This window comes from Meles meles, chromosome 19 (genome assembly GCF_922984935.1).
Source record: "Meles meles chromosome 19, mMelMel3.1 paternal haplotype, whole genome shotgun sequence".
Classification (NCBI taxonomy): Eukaryota; Metazoa; Chordata; class Mammalia; order Carnivora; family Mustelidae; genus Meles; species Meles meles.
The window spans coordinates 955,796-969,812 of NC_060084.1; the positions used below are offsets into that span (position 1 = coordinate 955,796).

The window sequence follows — 14,017 nt, forward strand, 5'->3', positions numbered from 1 at the left end:
TTGGGGATGATCGGGGTGTCTGGGGGTAATTTTGGGGGCAGTGTTGGGGATGATCGGGGTGACGTCTGGGGTAATTTTGGGGTAATGTTGGGGATGATCGGGGTGTCTGGGGGTAATTTGGGGGGCAATGTTGGGGATGATCGGGGTGACGTCTGGGGGTAATTTTGGGGGCAATGTTGGGGATGATCAGGGTGACATCTGGGGTAATTTTGGGGGCAATGTTGGGGATGATCGGGGTGTCTGGGGGTAATTTTGGGGGCAATGTTGGGGATGATCGGGGTGACATCTGGGGGTAATTTTGGGGTAATGTTGGGGATGATCGGGGTGACATCTGGGGTAATTTTGGGGTAATGTTGGGGATGATCGGGGTGTCTGGGGGTAATTTTGGGGGCAATGTTGGGGATGATTGGGGTGACGTCTGAGGTAATTTTGGGGTCAGTGTTGGGGATGATCGGGGTGACGTCTGGGGGTAATTTTGGGGGCAATGTTGGGGATGATCGGGGTGACATCTGGAGTAATTTTGGGGGCGGTGATGGGGACGATCAGGGGTGACGTCGGGGTGTGCCCGCCCCCCGGCGTGGCCACGCTAACTGCCGTCTCCTCCCCTGCAGCCTGCCTGTCCCGCTTCAACGCCCTCTCTCTGATTTACCTGCTGTTCCTGCTGCTGCTGCCCTGGTTCCCGGGCCCCGGTCGGCACGGCATCCCAGGTAAAGGGCTTGGGCGCTGGTTCCTGCCAGCTGGGGGCACGGGGGGCCTCGGAGCTCTTTGTCCACAAGGACTGGCCGGACATGGGGGGGTGTGGGGTGCACGTGCCCTCCGCAGAAGCGCTGGGCAGTTTAGCGGTGAAGGACGAGTGGCCCCAGGTTTCATTTTCCCTTTGCTGGCCCCGGACTAGTTTCAGCGTCTCCTTCCTGACCGCGTGTCACAGGGGCATGCTGGAGGAGTGGGGGTCATCGGACGGATCCCCCTTGTTCCGGGGCGGCCTGTCTCCCTGCAGGCTCCCTCGCCCGTTCCCCACCCTGTGCCTGGCGAGGCTCCGGCCGACCCCTTACTTCCGGCTGAGGCGTCGCTCCCCTGACCCGCACCCCCCCCCCTGAGGTCAGGCTCCTCCCTTGTTTGCTTGAGCTCTGCGGGGTTTCTCTGTAACCACCTTGTCTGGGTCTTCTGCTCCCGGTGGGTGGGCGCCGTCTCAGTCTCCCATGTTCACCGGACGAGCCGATGGGGGCGCCCTCGGGGGCTGCACCCCCAGGAGCTGCTGAACGTGGGCTCTCCCTGGGAGCCACCCAAGAAGGGCTGGGAGCAGAGAGGCCGGCTCAGGGGCCCCGGGCCGGAGGGGACGGGGCTGTGCCCGGCTCCCTGCCCCGTGGTGCAGGCTGGCCCCTGTGAACAGGTGCGGACAGGTGGGACGGGGGAGGACAGGGCCCAGACGTGCTGGAAGGACCCTCCAGTCTGGGCTTCTGCTCCCCGCCCGCTCCGAGCTGCAGGGTCCCGTTGCCCGGCTTTCGGCTTTCGGGGAGGGGAGTGCGAGGGGGACATCCCCAAAGGCTGCTCTGCCCTCTGTAGGCGGGAAGGCCCCTCTGTGTTGGAGGGGGAAGGGAGGTACCCAGGCTCGAACTGGGGTCCCTGAGCGAAGCCGGCTGTCCTTGCCTGGCGGACACGTGCGGGGCAGCAGCCCAGCAGGGCCGAGCACCAGCTTGGCCAGGACAGCTGAGGACCCGTGAGCGAGACAGGCCCGCAGACACGGCCTCCGGGAGTGCGGTGATGCTGGCTGGCTGCTTCAGGGTCTTGGGGGCTGGGGCGGCACCTCCTCCCCCTCTCGGCCCAGAAGTGGGGAGACCGGCCGGGCCTCCTGGGCCAGGCTCACAGCGTCACGGGGCAGGTTCCTTCTGGAGGCTCCAGGGGAGGATCCGTTTCCTCGTCTTTCCGGGGTCCTCTAGGCTCCCACGGCCCCTCCCTCTGTCCCGGCCCGCAACGACCATGGAGCGACACCTCGTGCCTCTGACTCCGGCCCCCATCAGGCTCCCTCCTTGCCGGGGCGCCGGTCTGGCAGTGTAGGCGGAATTCTGGGGGCAGAGGACTACGGGGGATTTGGGGGGGCAGGGCTGAGAGCCGCGGGGGCCCTGGGCCATCCCCTCACCCAGGTCAGCTCTCTGCAGCTGTCCACGGTTCCCAGCTCAGGCGCCAGGGCCCGCCTCCCACAGGGCCCTCCCCTCCCCTCCCTTCCCGGAGCCAGCGCCCTTCTCCTGCCGTGGGCCATGGGGAGAGGTGGGCCCTGGCCGGGGCAGGGGCCAGGAGGGGAGACGCCCCTGCCTGTCCTCTCTGTCTGCCCTCGGACGCCCTTCAGGAACAGGGAGGCTGCCTGGTCTTTCCGGGTGGAAGAGGGGAGATGCCCAGGAGCCTGGCCTCGAGCGCAGGGTGTGTGGAGGCCGGGCCTCAGCGGCGTCTGGTGGGAGGTGTGACGCCGCCTGGGCCCCGCAGGTGCTGAGCCCTGGCCCCGTCCCACGTCCCCACCGGGGCGTCCACAGGGAGCACAGCGGCCTGTGCCTGAGGAGGCGTGGGTCGTCTCGGGGCTCCTCCAGCTCTGTCCTCTGGCGGGCGGGGGTCTGTACCAGCCGTCCCCTCAGCGCTCCGGGACTTAAGACCCGTCTCTGCCTTAGAACCCTGCCCCCCAGGAGCTGGTGGCTGCCGCTCTCCCTGGGGCCTGGCGGGGAGGGCCTGTGTGCTCAGCTCTGTGAGCAGGCGGCACGGTGAGGGTCCCGGTGTGTGTCGTGGGGAGGGGTGTGGGTCCCCGTGTGTGACTGGTCGTCCGTCAGGACACAGGTGTCCTGCGATCTCAGGTCTGTGGGGAGAGCTCATGACCCAGGCTCCACCGCACCCCCCAAGAACCTTCTCGTTGCGGCTGTGGGCATCCCCTCCCCAGCGTCCCAGAGCACTTCGTCCCCAGGCCCCCGTGCGCGCCCCGGGGCCCAGGCTCCCGTCGGCGTGGGGGGGTGAGGTCTGCGCACGGCCGGGGGAGACACCGCGCCTGGCCTGAAGGAGAGGCCGTGTGAGCAAGGCCTGCGGGGACGGCAGGCCCCTGGCTGGGCCGGGGCGGAGGGAGCAGTGTGGGACGGCCCAGAGGTGTTAGGACGGTGGTTCCTGAGCTGTGGCTGGGAACGGGGGTCCCTGCGGAGGGACTGTCAGGCCGGTTTGGGGGGGGCTCCAGGATTTCTGCTCTTGGGGTCCCCAGCCTGCCAGCCCCATTCCTGTTCCCCCGAGGGCCTGAGTTCTTGTTCCTGCTCCTGCAGGAGGGGTCGTTTCTGGGTCCCCCGTGTGACGCCCACAAGGGGCCTGGACAGCCAGGACTCCCCCCCCCCCCCCCCCCCCCCCCCGCCAGCAGCCGGAGCCGCTGCTCTGTGCCCTGGCGCCCCCTGCCCTGCCCAACCTCCCCCCGCCCTTCCTGAGTGGATCTCCGGGGGCCAGCCGGCCTCCCTGAGGTCGCAGCGGAGTTCAGGCGGGCAGCGTGGGACGGCCCCCGGCGTCGGTTAGTGGGGTCAGCAGGCCAGGTCAGGCACGGACTTCCCCGCCTCCTGCCTCTCCCCGTCACGCTCACCCAGCCCCTGCCCGGCAGGGAGCTGGAACCACGTGGCCAGTGCTCCGGGCTTGGTGGCGGCTCGTGGTCCCAGACACCGTGTGGCCACCCAAGGAGGGAGCTCGGGGTGAGAAGGAGAGGACAGTGGGCAAGTGGTGACGTCTGACACTTGGCCACATGGTGTCTGAGAGGAAGCCGGCCAGAGGGGAGTCGGGGGCCCCCTCCTGCCGAGGGGCCCCTCCCGGACCCACCAGTTTCCGGGTGTAGGAGGAGCCCGGCAGCCTGGCGCTTGCGGCCTCGGGCCCAGCAGTATCGCAAGGCCGACCCTGGGCATCCGTGGCCCCAAAGCAGGGTGCTGCCCTGGGGGTGAGGAGGGGTGCCTCTGGCGGGGCCGTGTGCTCCCACCGCAGCCCCCTGCTGGGGCTTCCCGGGGCTGCAGGAGTGGCTGAGCCCTGCCCCGTCCCCCGCAGGTAGCACCCCCCGCCCGCCCAGCTGGGAGGCCTGAGCCTCCCCCCGCTCTTGGCCTGGTGCTCCGAGCAGAGCTGCCCAGCCAGGGCCGAACGCCAGACATTCTGTTCATTTTCCGTCCGTCCTTCCCAGCTCTGCCCGCCCCACCCTGCTCTCCCCTTTGCTCACCCCTGCCCCCAGGGTTGGAGGCGGGGAGGGACCTAGAAATGAGCAGCCATGAGGCCATTTGAGTGCTGCCGGGGCTGCTGGGGCTCCCTTGCCCTCTCTGAGCCCGGCTTCCCTCTGCAAGGCCGGCGGGGGCAGGGGGTGAAGGCCCAGCACTTGGGGGGTCTCCCCTGCTGGGCCCTCCCGGGAGAGGGGGTGGGGCGGGGACCCTGAACCTGCAGCCTTGGGCAGGAGAAAGTGTGATACTTGTCCGGGAGCCCGGGGCAGGGGTGGGCGGTGCTCAGTGGTGAGGAAACCTTCCGCGGCCCGAGTCCTGGCGGCAGGTTCCAGAGCTCAGCGTGGGCGTCGGGGTCAGCTTCCCGCACGGGGCGCCAGCTGCCCACCCGCTCAGAGCTGGGGTGGCGACAGGACTCCGCGGCCCCCCAAGCACGGCCCGGGTGCGCACACCCCTCCGTGCAGCCACGCTCCCCACGTGTGGGGAGCCAAGGCACGCCAGGGGGCCGCTCCTGCCCACGCTGGGGTCCCGGGGCCCAATCCTGGATTCCATTTCTCCCCCGACAAGTGGGCTCCGGGGTAACTTGGGACCCCCCGGGGTGATGCAACGAGGGCGCTGTCCCAGCCTCATGCCCGCCCTCTCTGCTGCAGGCCACACCGGCCGCCTCCTCCAGGCCCTGCTGGTTTTCAGCCTCCTCTTCCTGGCGGCCCACCTGACCTTCCAGATAGGCCTCCACACCGTGCCCCGCCTGGACCAGCTTCTGGGACCCAGCTGTGAGTGTCCCTGGGTCGGGATGGCCTTCCCGAGCCAGCCAGGAGCCCGGGGAGACGGGGGGGCTGCAGCCCTGGGGAAGGTCCCCCCGCCCTGCCCAGGCTGTGCCTCACACGCCCTGAGTGCCCGTTGACAGCTCCTGCTCACCCCACGCGGCCCGGGTTCGTGCCGTGCCCGCTGGTCCTCGTTCCAGACCCAGGATCTACCAACATCTGTCTCTGCAGCGAAGAGACCGGCCGGGGCACCCATGGCCCTCTGTGCCCTGCCCAGCCCAGCCCTGTGCCCTGTGCCCTGCATCCTGCGGACAGTGTCTGCGGCTGGTGCCCGCCCTGCCAGCTCCAGGCGGGCTCGGCCTCAGCCCCACAGACCCCGCACAGCCTGGGTCCTGCCTGGCATCGCTCCCCCGCCCCGCCCCACTCGGGCTCCCGCTTCCATTCCGCGGGGACGGTGCCCATCCTGCTCTTTCGAAGCTGGGCCATGGAGAGAAGCCAGGTGCCTCGTGGGTGCCCTGGCCCCGGCGCTGCCCGCATAGACCTCCCCGTTCAGGCCCCCACGACTTAGGCCTCAGCTTGCGGCTGGGAGGCCCCATTGTGGCAGGCAGGACGCACGGGCCTTCGATGTCTCTGGCTCTCCCCAGCTGGGCCGTAGTGCCCTGCTAGCGAAGGCAGCCTTCTGCGCGCTGCCCTGAGCCTGGCTGTGTCCTGTGACCGTGGGGCTCCAGGGCCTCTTGGTGGTGGGGAGTAGGGCTGCTTGGCGCCGGCTGCCTGACCCCGCTCCGTGCTCTCCCCGCAGGCAGCCCCTGGGAGAGCCTCTCCCGGCACGTGGGGGTCACGAGGTAAGCGCGCTCCTTGCCTCCCCTGGGTCGCCCGTCCTCCTCCCCTGCCTGGCACCCACCGACCCCGACCCACCCGTGGGCTCTCCCTGTCCTTCCCAGGCTGGACCTGAAGGACATCCCCAATGCTGTCCGGCTGGTGGCCCCCGACCTCGGTGTCCTGGTGGTCTCCTCCGTGTGCCTCGGCCTCTGTGGGCGCCTCGCCCGGGAAGCGCCGCGGAGCCAGCGCGCCCAGGAGCTGGTGAGGGCTGGAGGCGGGCGGGGCTCGTGGGCTGGAGGACGGGTTCCAGGGCTCTTTCCTCAGAGGACGGTTTCACTTTTCCTTGACACAAATGTGGAGTTTTCGTTGGAAGAGTGTGTGCTTGCTGTGAAGAGACGAGGCTCGGCTGGTGTGTGTCCCCTCTCTGGGATGCGGGGCCCAGTGGTGCGCCGGTGTGCCTTTGAGACCTGGTCCTAGCAGGGGTCCGTCTCAGGGGACTTTGGGGACCCCAAGTCATGTCTGTGCCTTCAGAAACTGTTCCAGGGGGTCCTTCCAGGCCACAGGGGAGGAGGGACTCATCACTGCAGGGAGTGACCTGCTGGCTGTCAGGGAGCCCCCCTCCATGTTGGGGGCAACTCAGTCTGCCTCTGACCCTGCCTGCTGTCCTGCCTGTCCCTGTCCCCAGCCTGCTGGGCAAGGCTGGCACCCCACTTTCGGAGGGGGAAACGGGAGCCTGGAGCTCAGGTTACTGTTCCAGGCACTCGTGGGGCTTAGGACCACCCTGCTGCTGTCCCTCGGGGCGTCCTGCCCCCAGTGGCCCCCGTCCCCTCCCTGGGGAGGGCGTGTGGGCTGCTCAAGCTACGGCTGCCTCGGGTTTCCCTGTTCGTGGAGCCAGGGCTTCCCAGAACAGCTCTGCCTCGAAGGGGCTGGCTCGGTCTGGAATCTGGGGTGGGACAGGAAGGGGATGGGAGGGGACAGGAGGGGACAGGAAGGGACAGCTGCTGCGTGTGGCCCTCACGGCCCAGAACTGCCTTGCTGGCGTTGGGGGCTGGACCCTGGTCTGCCCCGTGACTGGGACAGGTCACCTTGTCTCTGTCCTCAGTGGCTAATGAGAGCCTGTGCTGTCGTGTTGACCCGGGGTGGCCAGTGTAGACAACCTCAGAGTGAGGTTGGGGCCGGGGGACCCTCCCCAGGTGCGGGTTTTAAAGCCCAGAGCCACATGTGCACACACAGGACGCCCCGCGTGGGACAGTGTGTGCAGAGTTGCCGGTCACACGCACGGACAGGCAGGCTCTTGGGGTCTGGCGGGCTGCGGGGGGACGGGGAGGGAAGGAGTGGAGAAGCTCCCCCTGCGGGAACTGCGGGGCCAGGGCCGGCAGCGGGACACCCCGAGCACCTGTCTCCCCCCCTGGCAGCTGCCTCCGCTGTTCCCACGGACGCTGACTTTCCACAGGCGCTCAGATGCCTTCCCAGGGCCGCGGCCAGCTGTGGGTGGGGATGAGCTCAGGCCTGGCTGCTGTCCTGCTCCCTCTCTCCCTCGCCTGCCCCTTCCCTCCTTCCAGGCTCTGCTTAAAGGCTTCTCTCTGGGGCCTCCCCGCCCCCCAGGCTCTGTGAGGGCAGGACCCGTCTGGTCCCCACCCCTACAGGACAGAGGCACAGGAGGGAGGTTAGGGGACTTGCCCAGGGCCGCGCAGCTAGGAGGCGGGAGCCGGGATGGGAGCAGGTCGTCGGGCTCCTGAGAGCGCAGGCGGGCTTCGGAGTGCCATCCTCTGGAAGGGCACGGGCATGGCGCCCATTTAGCAGGTGGGAACTGGGGCGGGGGGGACGCAGGGCGCCCAGGGAAACAGCTTCGCTCTGGGAAACCTTGAAGGGGGGCCAGGGAGGGAGGCCCTGACCTTGGTGAGGCCTGGCAGGCCGCCCGCCCCTTACTGTCCAGGGACCCCACAGGCAGCAGAAAGGGAGCAGGGTCACACTGGGTGAACTCGAGGTCTCCTCCGCACCCCATTTCTCTGTGTAAGAGGAAAATGCTCCGAGGGGTGTGGACGGAAAGGCGCTCCGTGAACTGGGGTATGGGGCTGCCGTGTGCGCGCTGCCTTCTTCCGGGAAGTCCCCACGCGGGGCCTCCGGAGCCAGGGTTCCGAGGACACGCGCAGGAACCCAGGGACCCCCAGGCTAGAGGGGAAGATCAAGAAGAGGCGCTTGTGGGGTTCTGGAGTAGCATGAGGCCCGGCTGCAGGGTCGGCGGTCTCGCGTGCCGGGCCTGGCGGGAGCGGCGTGGGGTGGAGGCGGGCAGACCTCTGGGAACAGAGCGCGGCGTGGCCCACGCCCAGCTAGCGGCCGTCCCCTCCCCACCGGGCGGCCCCAGTGCCCTGCCCCTGATTCCTGCCCTTCTCATGACCTTGGCAGGATGACGATGATGGGGAAGTGGACGGTGGTTCCCCAGTGGGGCCTCAGGGAGCCCCTGCGTCGGCCCCCACGCGGAGGTCACGGCTGGCCACCCGGTTCCAGATCACAGTGCACTGGCTGCTGGTGGCCGCGGGGCGGACCCTGGCCATTGTGCTGCTCGCACTAGCAGGTACCGCAGGGCCAGGGACCCCGGCAGCGGCTGCCACGTGGGGAGGATGTCAGCGGCGGCCAACGCCCCACGGCCACGGACACCCGACCGCCTCGCCCCTCCCTGCAGGCATCGCCCACCCCTCCGCCTTCTCCAGCGTCTACTTCCTCGTCTTTCTGGCCACCTGCACCTGGTGGGCCTGCCATTTTCCCATCAGCCCCCTGGGCTTCAGCGCCCTCTGCGTCACCGTGGGCTGCTTCGGCGCCGGCCACCTCGTCTGCGTCTACTGCTACCAGACACCCTTCGCCCAGGCCGTGCTCCCCCCTGCCGGCGTCTGGGCCAGGTGAGGCTCCCCGCACGGGCCCCGTCCCGCCCCACCTCCGCCCTGGGCCCCGGCTGCCGGGTCCCCAGGTGTCCCTCGGCCAGCAGCGGCTCGCCTTCCCTGGCAGGGTGTTCGGTCTCAAGGCCTTCGTGGCCCACGGCAACTGCTCCAACGCGCTGGTCCTCGATCCGAGCCACGACTGGCCCATCTACGTGAGCCCCGGCGTCCTGCTGCTTCTCTGCTACACCGTGGCCTCCCTCCTCAAGCTGCGCCCGCACCGGCCCCCGGACCAGGTGAGCGCGGGGGGCCAGAGCCCTCTGCCGGTCTGCCCCCGCCCGCCCTGTCGGGGGAGGGAGCTGAGCTCCAGCTGGTCTCTGCAGAGGACGGAGGCGGCCGGGAGCGAGGAGGAGCAGGAGCTGGAGCTGACCCAGGTGGACCAGTGGCCCCGGGGCCAGGCCAGCGTTGCAGCCACCAAGGAGGAGGGGGCTGCCCAGGTGAGGAGCCAGGCCTGGGCTGTGGCACGGGAGCCTGCCTGCCCGCGGGCCTGGCTCACGGGGTCTCACCTTGCCTCTGCAGCACGTGCTGCCCCCAACCACGGGCTCAGACTGGGGCACCGACAACTGCACCGTGCATGACCTGACCGACCCCAGCCCCGTCCGCCAGTGCCCCCGTGAGTGCTGTGTGTCCCCGGCGGCCCCGGGACCCTGCCTCCTGCAGGTGCCCTGGTGCTGCCCCCTGGTGGCCAGGGGTGGTCTTGCTCCACTGACCTCCCGCTGCCAGGTTTGGGGGCCACCCAGGACCCCCCGCCCCCGAGCATGGGGTCAGGCTGCCTACCCAAGACCTGCCGGAGGCTCCGGTCTCCTGCCCCCTCTGCACCTGCTGCCTCTCGGGCTGGCTCCAGGGCCCAGGGCTGCCAGCTGTCTTCGGGGGAGCTGTGTGTCCACAGCAGCCCCATGGAGAGGGCCGGGCATCTTCCTGGGCACTTCTCTGTTTCCCTTAAGGCTGGATTTCCATTTTGCACGAATCAGGAGATAGAGTCGCTGGTGCTCTGGGGACTCACCCGTGCGTGGGGCTGGAAGGGGTCAGGGCTGTCTTGTCCGACCCGTCCCTTCTTGGTGTTAGAAACCAAGATGGTGAATGGGGCTAGGGCCGGCCAGGGACCAGCGTCAGACAGCAGCCCGGCCCTTGGCTGGCATTTTCCGCCCCTAGCGCCCCCTGCTCCACACTGGCCGCTGCCCCTGAGGGCAGAGTTTGTGGTGGCCAAGGGGCTCCCCCGTTGATGGTGGAGCTTCCCAGCGAGGGTCCAGCTCCCTGGTGACCTCGGTCTCCTCCCCGCTCAGTGCAGCCCAGGCTGGCAGAGCCTCGAGAGACATCTCCGCTACACAGCCTGGGTCACCTCATCCTGGACCAGAGCTACGTGTGTGCCCTCATCGCCATGATGGTAAGGAGCAGCCGGCCTGGGCAGCCGCGGCGGGCCCTCCTGCTGGTTCTCTCGGGACGTTCTGGGAGGCGGCTGGTGGCCCACGTCTCGCAGAGCCTGGTGCCTCGTGGTCAGAAACGGAGCTGTGTCCTGATGGGCTGCATGGCGTGCGTGTGCACGTGTGTGCGTGGGTACGTGTGCGTGCGTACGGTGTGCGTATGCAGAGTGGGTGCGTGCCCGTGTGAGCGTGCGTCTCGTGCCCCCGGGCTTTAGGCCGAGGTGGCGCGTTGGCCTCCCCGTCACGGGGCAGGGCTGGGGGAGCAGGCCGGGGGAGCAGGCCCCGGGAGCGGGGCCAGCCGAGCAGGCCAGGTGTGGGCGGGCCGGGCCATGCAGCACCACCCACCAGCCCTGGCCGGCCAGGTGTGGAGCATCACGTACCACAGCTGGCTGACCTTCGTGCTGCTGCTCTGGGCCTGCCTCATCTGGACCGTGCGCAGCCGCCACCAGCTGGCCATGCTCTGCTCGCCCTTCATCCTGCTCTACGGGCTGGCGCTCTGTGGCCTGCGCTACGTGTGGGCCATGGACCTGCGTCCCGAGCTGCCCACCACCCTGGGCCCCGTCAGCCTGCGGCAGCTGGGGCTGGAGCACACCCGCTACCCGTGCCTGGACCTTGGCGCCATGGTGAGAGTCCCCCCCCACGTCCCCCTCCTACGGCGAGTGTCCCTGACGGGGCTGTGGGCTCCCTTGCCAGCTCCCCTGTGGGGGTGGCGCCTCCAGGAGGGCAGGGCCTGTCCGCTGTCCCGTGGGGTCCCATGGAGCCGTGCAGAGCAGCGGCTGTGTCGATGAGTGAATGAGTGATGACCTTGTGTCCCCGGGGGCGCTGTCCCTGCGTCCCTGACACGGCCGCTGCTGGGTCCCACACTGCGCCTGCGTCTCCGTGGATCTCGTGTCCCGGCGTGAGGCCGGCGTGTGCAGGGCGCCACTGTGTCTGGACGTCGGTGCCCCTGCCGGGCGGGTGGGGTTGGCCGGATTCCATCTTCCCAGGTGCCGGGGATCGGCCTGGGCCTGCAGGGAGGCGGGTGCCCGGGGCTGTCCCCCGCCCGCATGTCCGTGGGGGGTCCGGCCGCCCCCGGTGACCGGCCCCCGCCTCGTCCCAGCTGCTCTACCTGCTGACCTTCTGGCTCCTGCTGCGCCAGTTCATCAAGGAGAAGCTGCTGAGGAAGGCGAATGCCCCTGCCGCTCCGACAGAGGTCACCGTGGGGGACGCAGGTGAGGGCTGGGGCCGCTGGGGGGAGGACGGCCCTCCCACCTGCCCAAAGCCATGACCCCGCTGCCCCCCCGGCTTGTCCCGCAGAGCCCAGGCGGGCGCGGACGCTGCTGCAGAGCCTGGGGGAGCTGGTGAGCGGGCTGTACGCCAAGTACTGGATCTACGTGTGCGCGGGCATGTTCGTCGTGGTCAGCTTCGCCGGCCGCCTGGTGGTCTACAAGATCGTGTACATGCTGCTGTTCCTGCTCTGCCTCACCCTCTTCCAGGTGCGGCCGGCGGCTGGCGGGGTGGGGCGGGGCCCCCCGCGCCCCGGGTCTCACCCCACCCCGTCTCACCGCGGCCGGCAGGTCTACTACAGCCTGTGGAGGAAGCTGCTGAAGCTGTTCTGGTGGCTGGTGGTGGCCTACACCATGCTGGTGCTCATCGCCGTCTACACCTTCCAGTTCCAGGACTTCCCCGCGTACTGGCGCAACCTGACGGGCCTCACGGACGAGCAGTGAGCCGGCGGCGGGCGGGGGGCGGGGAGGCGGCAGGCGGCCGGGGGGTGGCCCGTGGGTCTGACCGCCGCGCGTCCCCGCGCCAGGCTGGGGGACCTGGGCCTGGAGCAGTTCAGCGTGTCGGAGCTCTTCTCCAGCATCCTGGTGCCCGGCTTCTTCCTGCTCGCTTGCATCCTGCAGCTGCACTACTTTCACCGGCCCTTCATGCGGCTCACCGACCTGGAGCGCGCGCCCCCGCCCGGCCGCCGCCTCCCGCGCTGGGCCCACAGGTGCGCCGCGGGGGCTGGGGGCCTGCAGGATGGCCCCCGCCTTGGCACGGAAGGAGGAAGGGAGGGGAAGGGAAGGAGGCCGGTGGGTTCGCACGTGCGGCCAGCGGATGGGGGGACAGAACATCGGGGGGGCGCGGGCGGGGCTGTCTTCCCCCAGAACACCACCCCCCCCCCCGCCCCCAGGCCGGAATGGGAGGGGCCCGTGGGGACGAGCGTGGCGTCTGGGGTAGGAAGTGATGCTTTGGGGCGCACCCTAGGCAGGACCCGGTCGGTGGGACCCCGCTGCTGCTGCAGGAGGACGCCGGGGAGGAGGGGCCGATGAGCCCGGCTGGCCCCTGCCCGGCCATGCAGGGCCCGGAAGGTGAGTCCCACGGGCAGGCGTGGGGTGCCTCTGCCCCGACTCCTGTGGAACCCCCTTGCTCACAGCCTCACCCCTGGTCTGCAGCCAGCAAGTGGGGCCTGGTGGCCGAGCGGCTGCTGGACCTGGCGTCCGGCTTCTCGGACGTCCTCGCCCGCGTGCAGGTGCTGGTGCGCCGCCTGCTGGAGCTGCACGTCTTCAAGCTGGTGGCCCTGTACACCGTGTGGGTGGCCCTGAAGGAGGTAAGGACGGGCTGGACACCCCCCCGCGTTGGAGCACGGTGGGGGCCTCCCTGGGGGTGCCGCTGCACCCGCCCCAGCCTGTCTGCCGCCTCCCAGGTGTCGGTGATGAACCTGCTGCTGGTCGTGCTCTGGGCCTTCGCCCTGCCCTACCCACGCTTCCGGCCCATGGCGTCCTGCCTGTGCACCGTGTGGACCTGCGTCATTATCGTGTGCAAAATGCTCTACCAGCTGAAGGTCGTCAGCCCGCACGAGTACTCCAGCAACTGCTCCGAGGTGCGCCCCCACCCCTGCCTCCGGGCTCCACGGGGACGGCCCTTGAGCTCAGGCTGGTGGGGACCGAGGCGGGGAGGGGGCGTCTCCCTCCGTTCCCCCGCCAGCCCCTGCCTGGGCTACCTTGTCCCCAGACATGCTGTCCCCGTCCCTGTTAAGGTCGGTCACAGGCTGACGGCCCACCTGTGTCCCTGGTGGGGGTCACCATGGTCTGGGCTGGACCTGTCCGGAGTTGTGGCTGCTGTCGGCTGGGGGCTGGGTAGGGTAGGTCCTGGGGTCACGGTCCAGCTCCCGGAGTGTGGGGGAGCAGCTGCTGATTCTCCCCTCCCCCAGCCCCTCCTCAACAGCACCAACCTGCAGAAGGCGGAGATCAGGCAGTCCCTGCTCTACCGGGGGCCTGTCGACCCTGCCAACTGGTTCGGGGTGCGGAAGGGCTTCCCCAACCTAGGCTACGTCCAGGTGAGCCGGGGGCCGCGGGGTCGTGGGGCCGGGGGTGGGGGGAGCCGGGTGGAGCGTGACCCCGGCCCCCCGCCCCAGAACCACCTGCAGGTCCTGCTGCTGCTGGTGTTCGAGGCCATCGTCTACCGGCGCCAGGAGCACCACCGGCGGCAGCACCAGCTGGGCCCACTGCCCGCCCAGGCCGCCTGCGCCGACGGCACCCGCCAGCGGCTGGACCAGGACCTGCTTGGCTGTTTCAAGTACTTCGTCAACTTCTTCTTCTACAAATTTGGGCTAGAGGTGAGGCCCAGTGTCAACCCCAGCCCCTCCCCGGGCAGGACCGGCGGCCCATGGCACCCTCGGTGTGGGCTTTGCTGGACATCTGCAATGTGCAGGCCCTCCAAGCCACCTTGGGGTTGGTGGGGGGCACAGGGGAAGGACCTCCTAGAGGCCGGCCCTGCCCTCGCAGAGTAAGGGATGGGGGTCTGGGACCTCGGCTGGACGCCGCATCCGGCGTCTCCACCGGGCTTGGAACTTCCTGAGCGGTGGCCCCGCCCCGCAGTGTGGAGATGATACCTGCACCGGGATGGGGTGGGCT

General features: G+C 69.5%; 1 protein-coding gene across 3 annotated transcripts in view; it reads left to right on the plus strand.

The window, feature by feature from the left end:
* Positions 1 to 14,017, plus strand: part of PIEZO1 (piezo type mechanosensitive ion channel component 1) — a 48,743-nt gene that overhangs the window by 23,566 nt on the left and 11,160 nt on the right. For all 3 annotated transcript variants that reach the window (XM_045986918.1, XM_045986921.1, XM_045986919.1), the window contains exons 2-21: positions 612 to 707; positions 4,850 to 4,972; positions 5,763 to 5,805; positions 5,905 to 6,043; positions 8,189 to 8,357; positions 8,466 to 8,679; positions 8,786 to 8,951; positions 9,039 to 9,152; positions 9,235 to 9,328; positions 9,999 to 10,099; positions 10,499 to 10,759; positions 11,236 to 11,347; positions 11,433 to 11,611; positions 11,693 to 11,841; positions 11,929 to 12,111; positions 12,369 to 12,472; positions 12,557 to 12,711; positions 12,808 to 12,984; positions 13,315 to 13,440; positions 13,519 to 13,719. In XM_045986918.1, the coding sequence (XP_045842874.1) occupies positions 612 to 707; positions 4,850 to 4,972; positions 5,763 to 5,805; positions 5,905 to 6,043; positions 8,189 to 8,357; positions 8,466 to 8,679; positions 8,786 to 8,951; positions 9,039 to 9,152; positions 9,235 to 9,328; positions 9,999 to 10,099; positions 10,499 to 10,759; positions 11,236 to 11,347; positions 11,433 to 11,611; positions 11,693 to 11,841; positions 11,929 to 12,111; positions 12,369 to 12,472; positions 12,557 to 12,711; positions 12,808 to 12,984; positions 13,315 to 13,440; positions 13,519 to 13,719 (2,906 nt within the window). The remainder of the gene's footprint in view (positions 1 to 611; positions 708 to 4,849; positions 4,973 to 5,762; positions 5,806 to 5,904; positions 6,044 to 8,188; positions 8,358 to 8,465; positions 8,680 to 8,785; positions 8,952 to 9,038; positions 9,153 to 9,234; positions 9,329 to 9,998; positions 10,100 to 10,498; positions 10,760 to 11,235; positions 11,348 to 11,432; positions 11,612 to 11,692; positions 11,842 to 11,928; positions 12,112 to 12,368; positions 12,473 to 12,556; positions 12,712 to 12,807; positions 12,985 to 13,314; positions 13,441 to 13,518; positions 13,720 to 14,017) is intronic.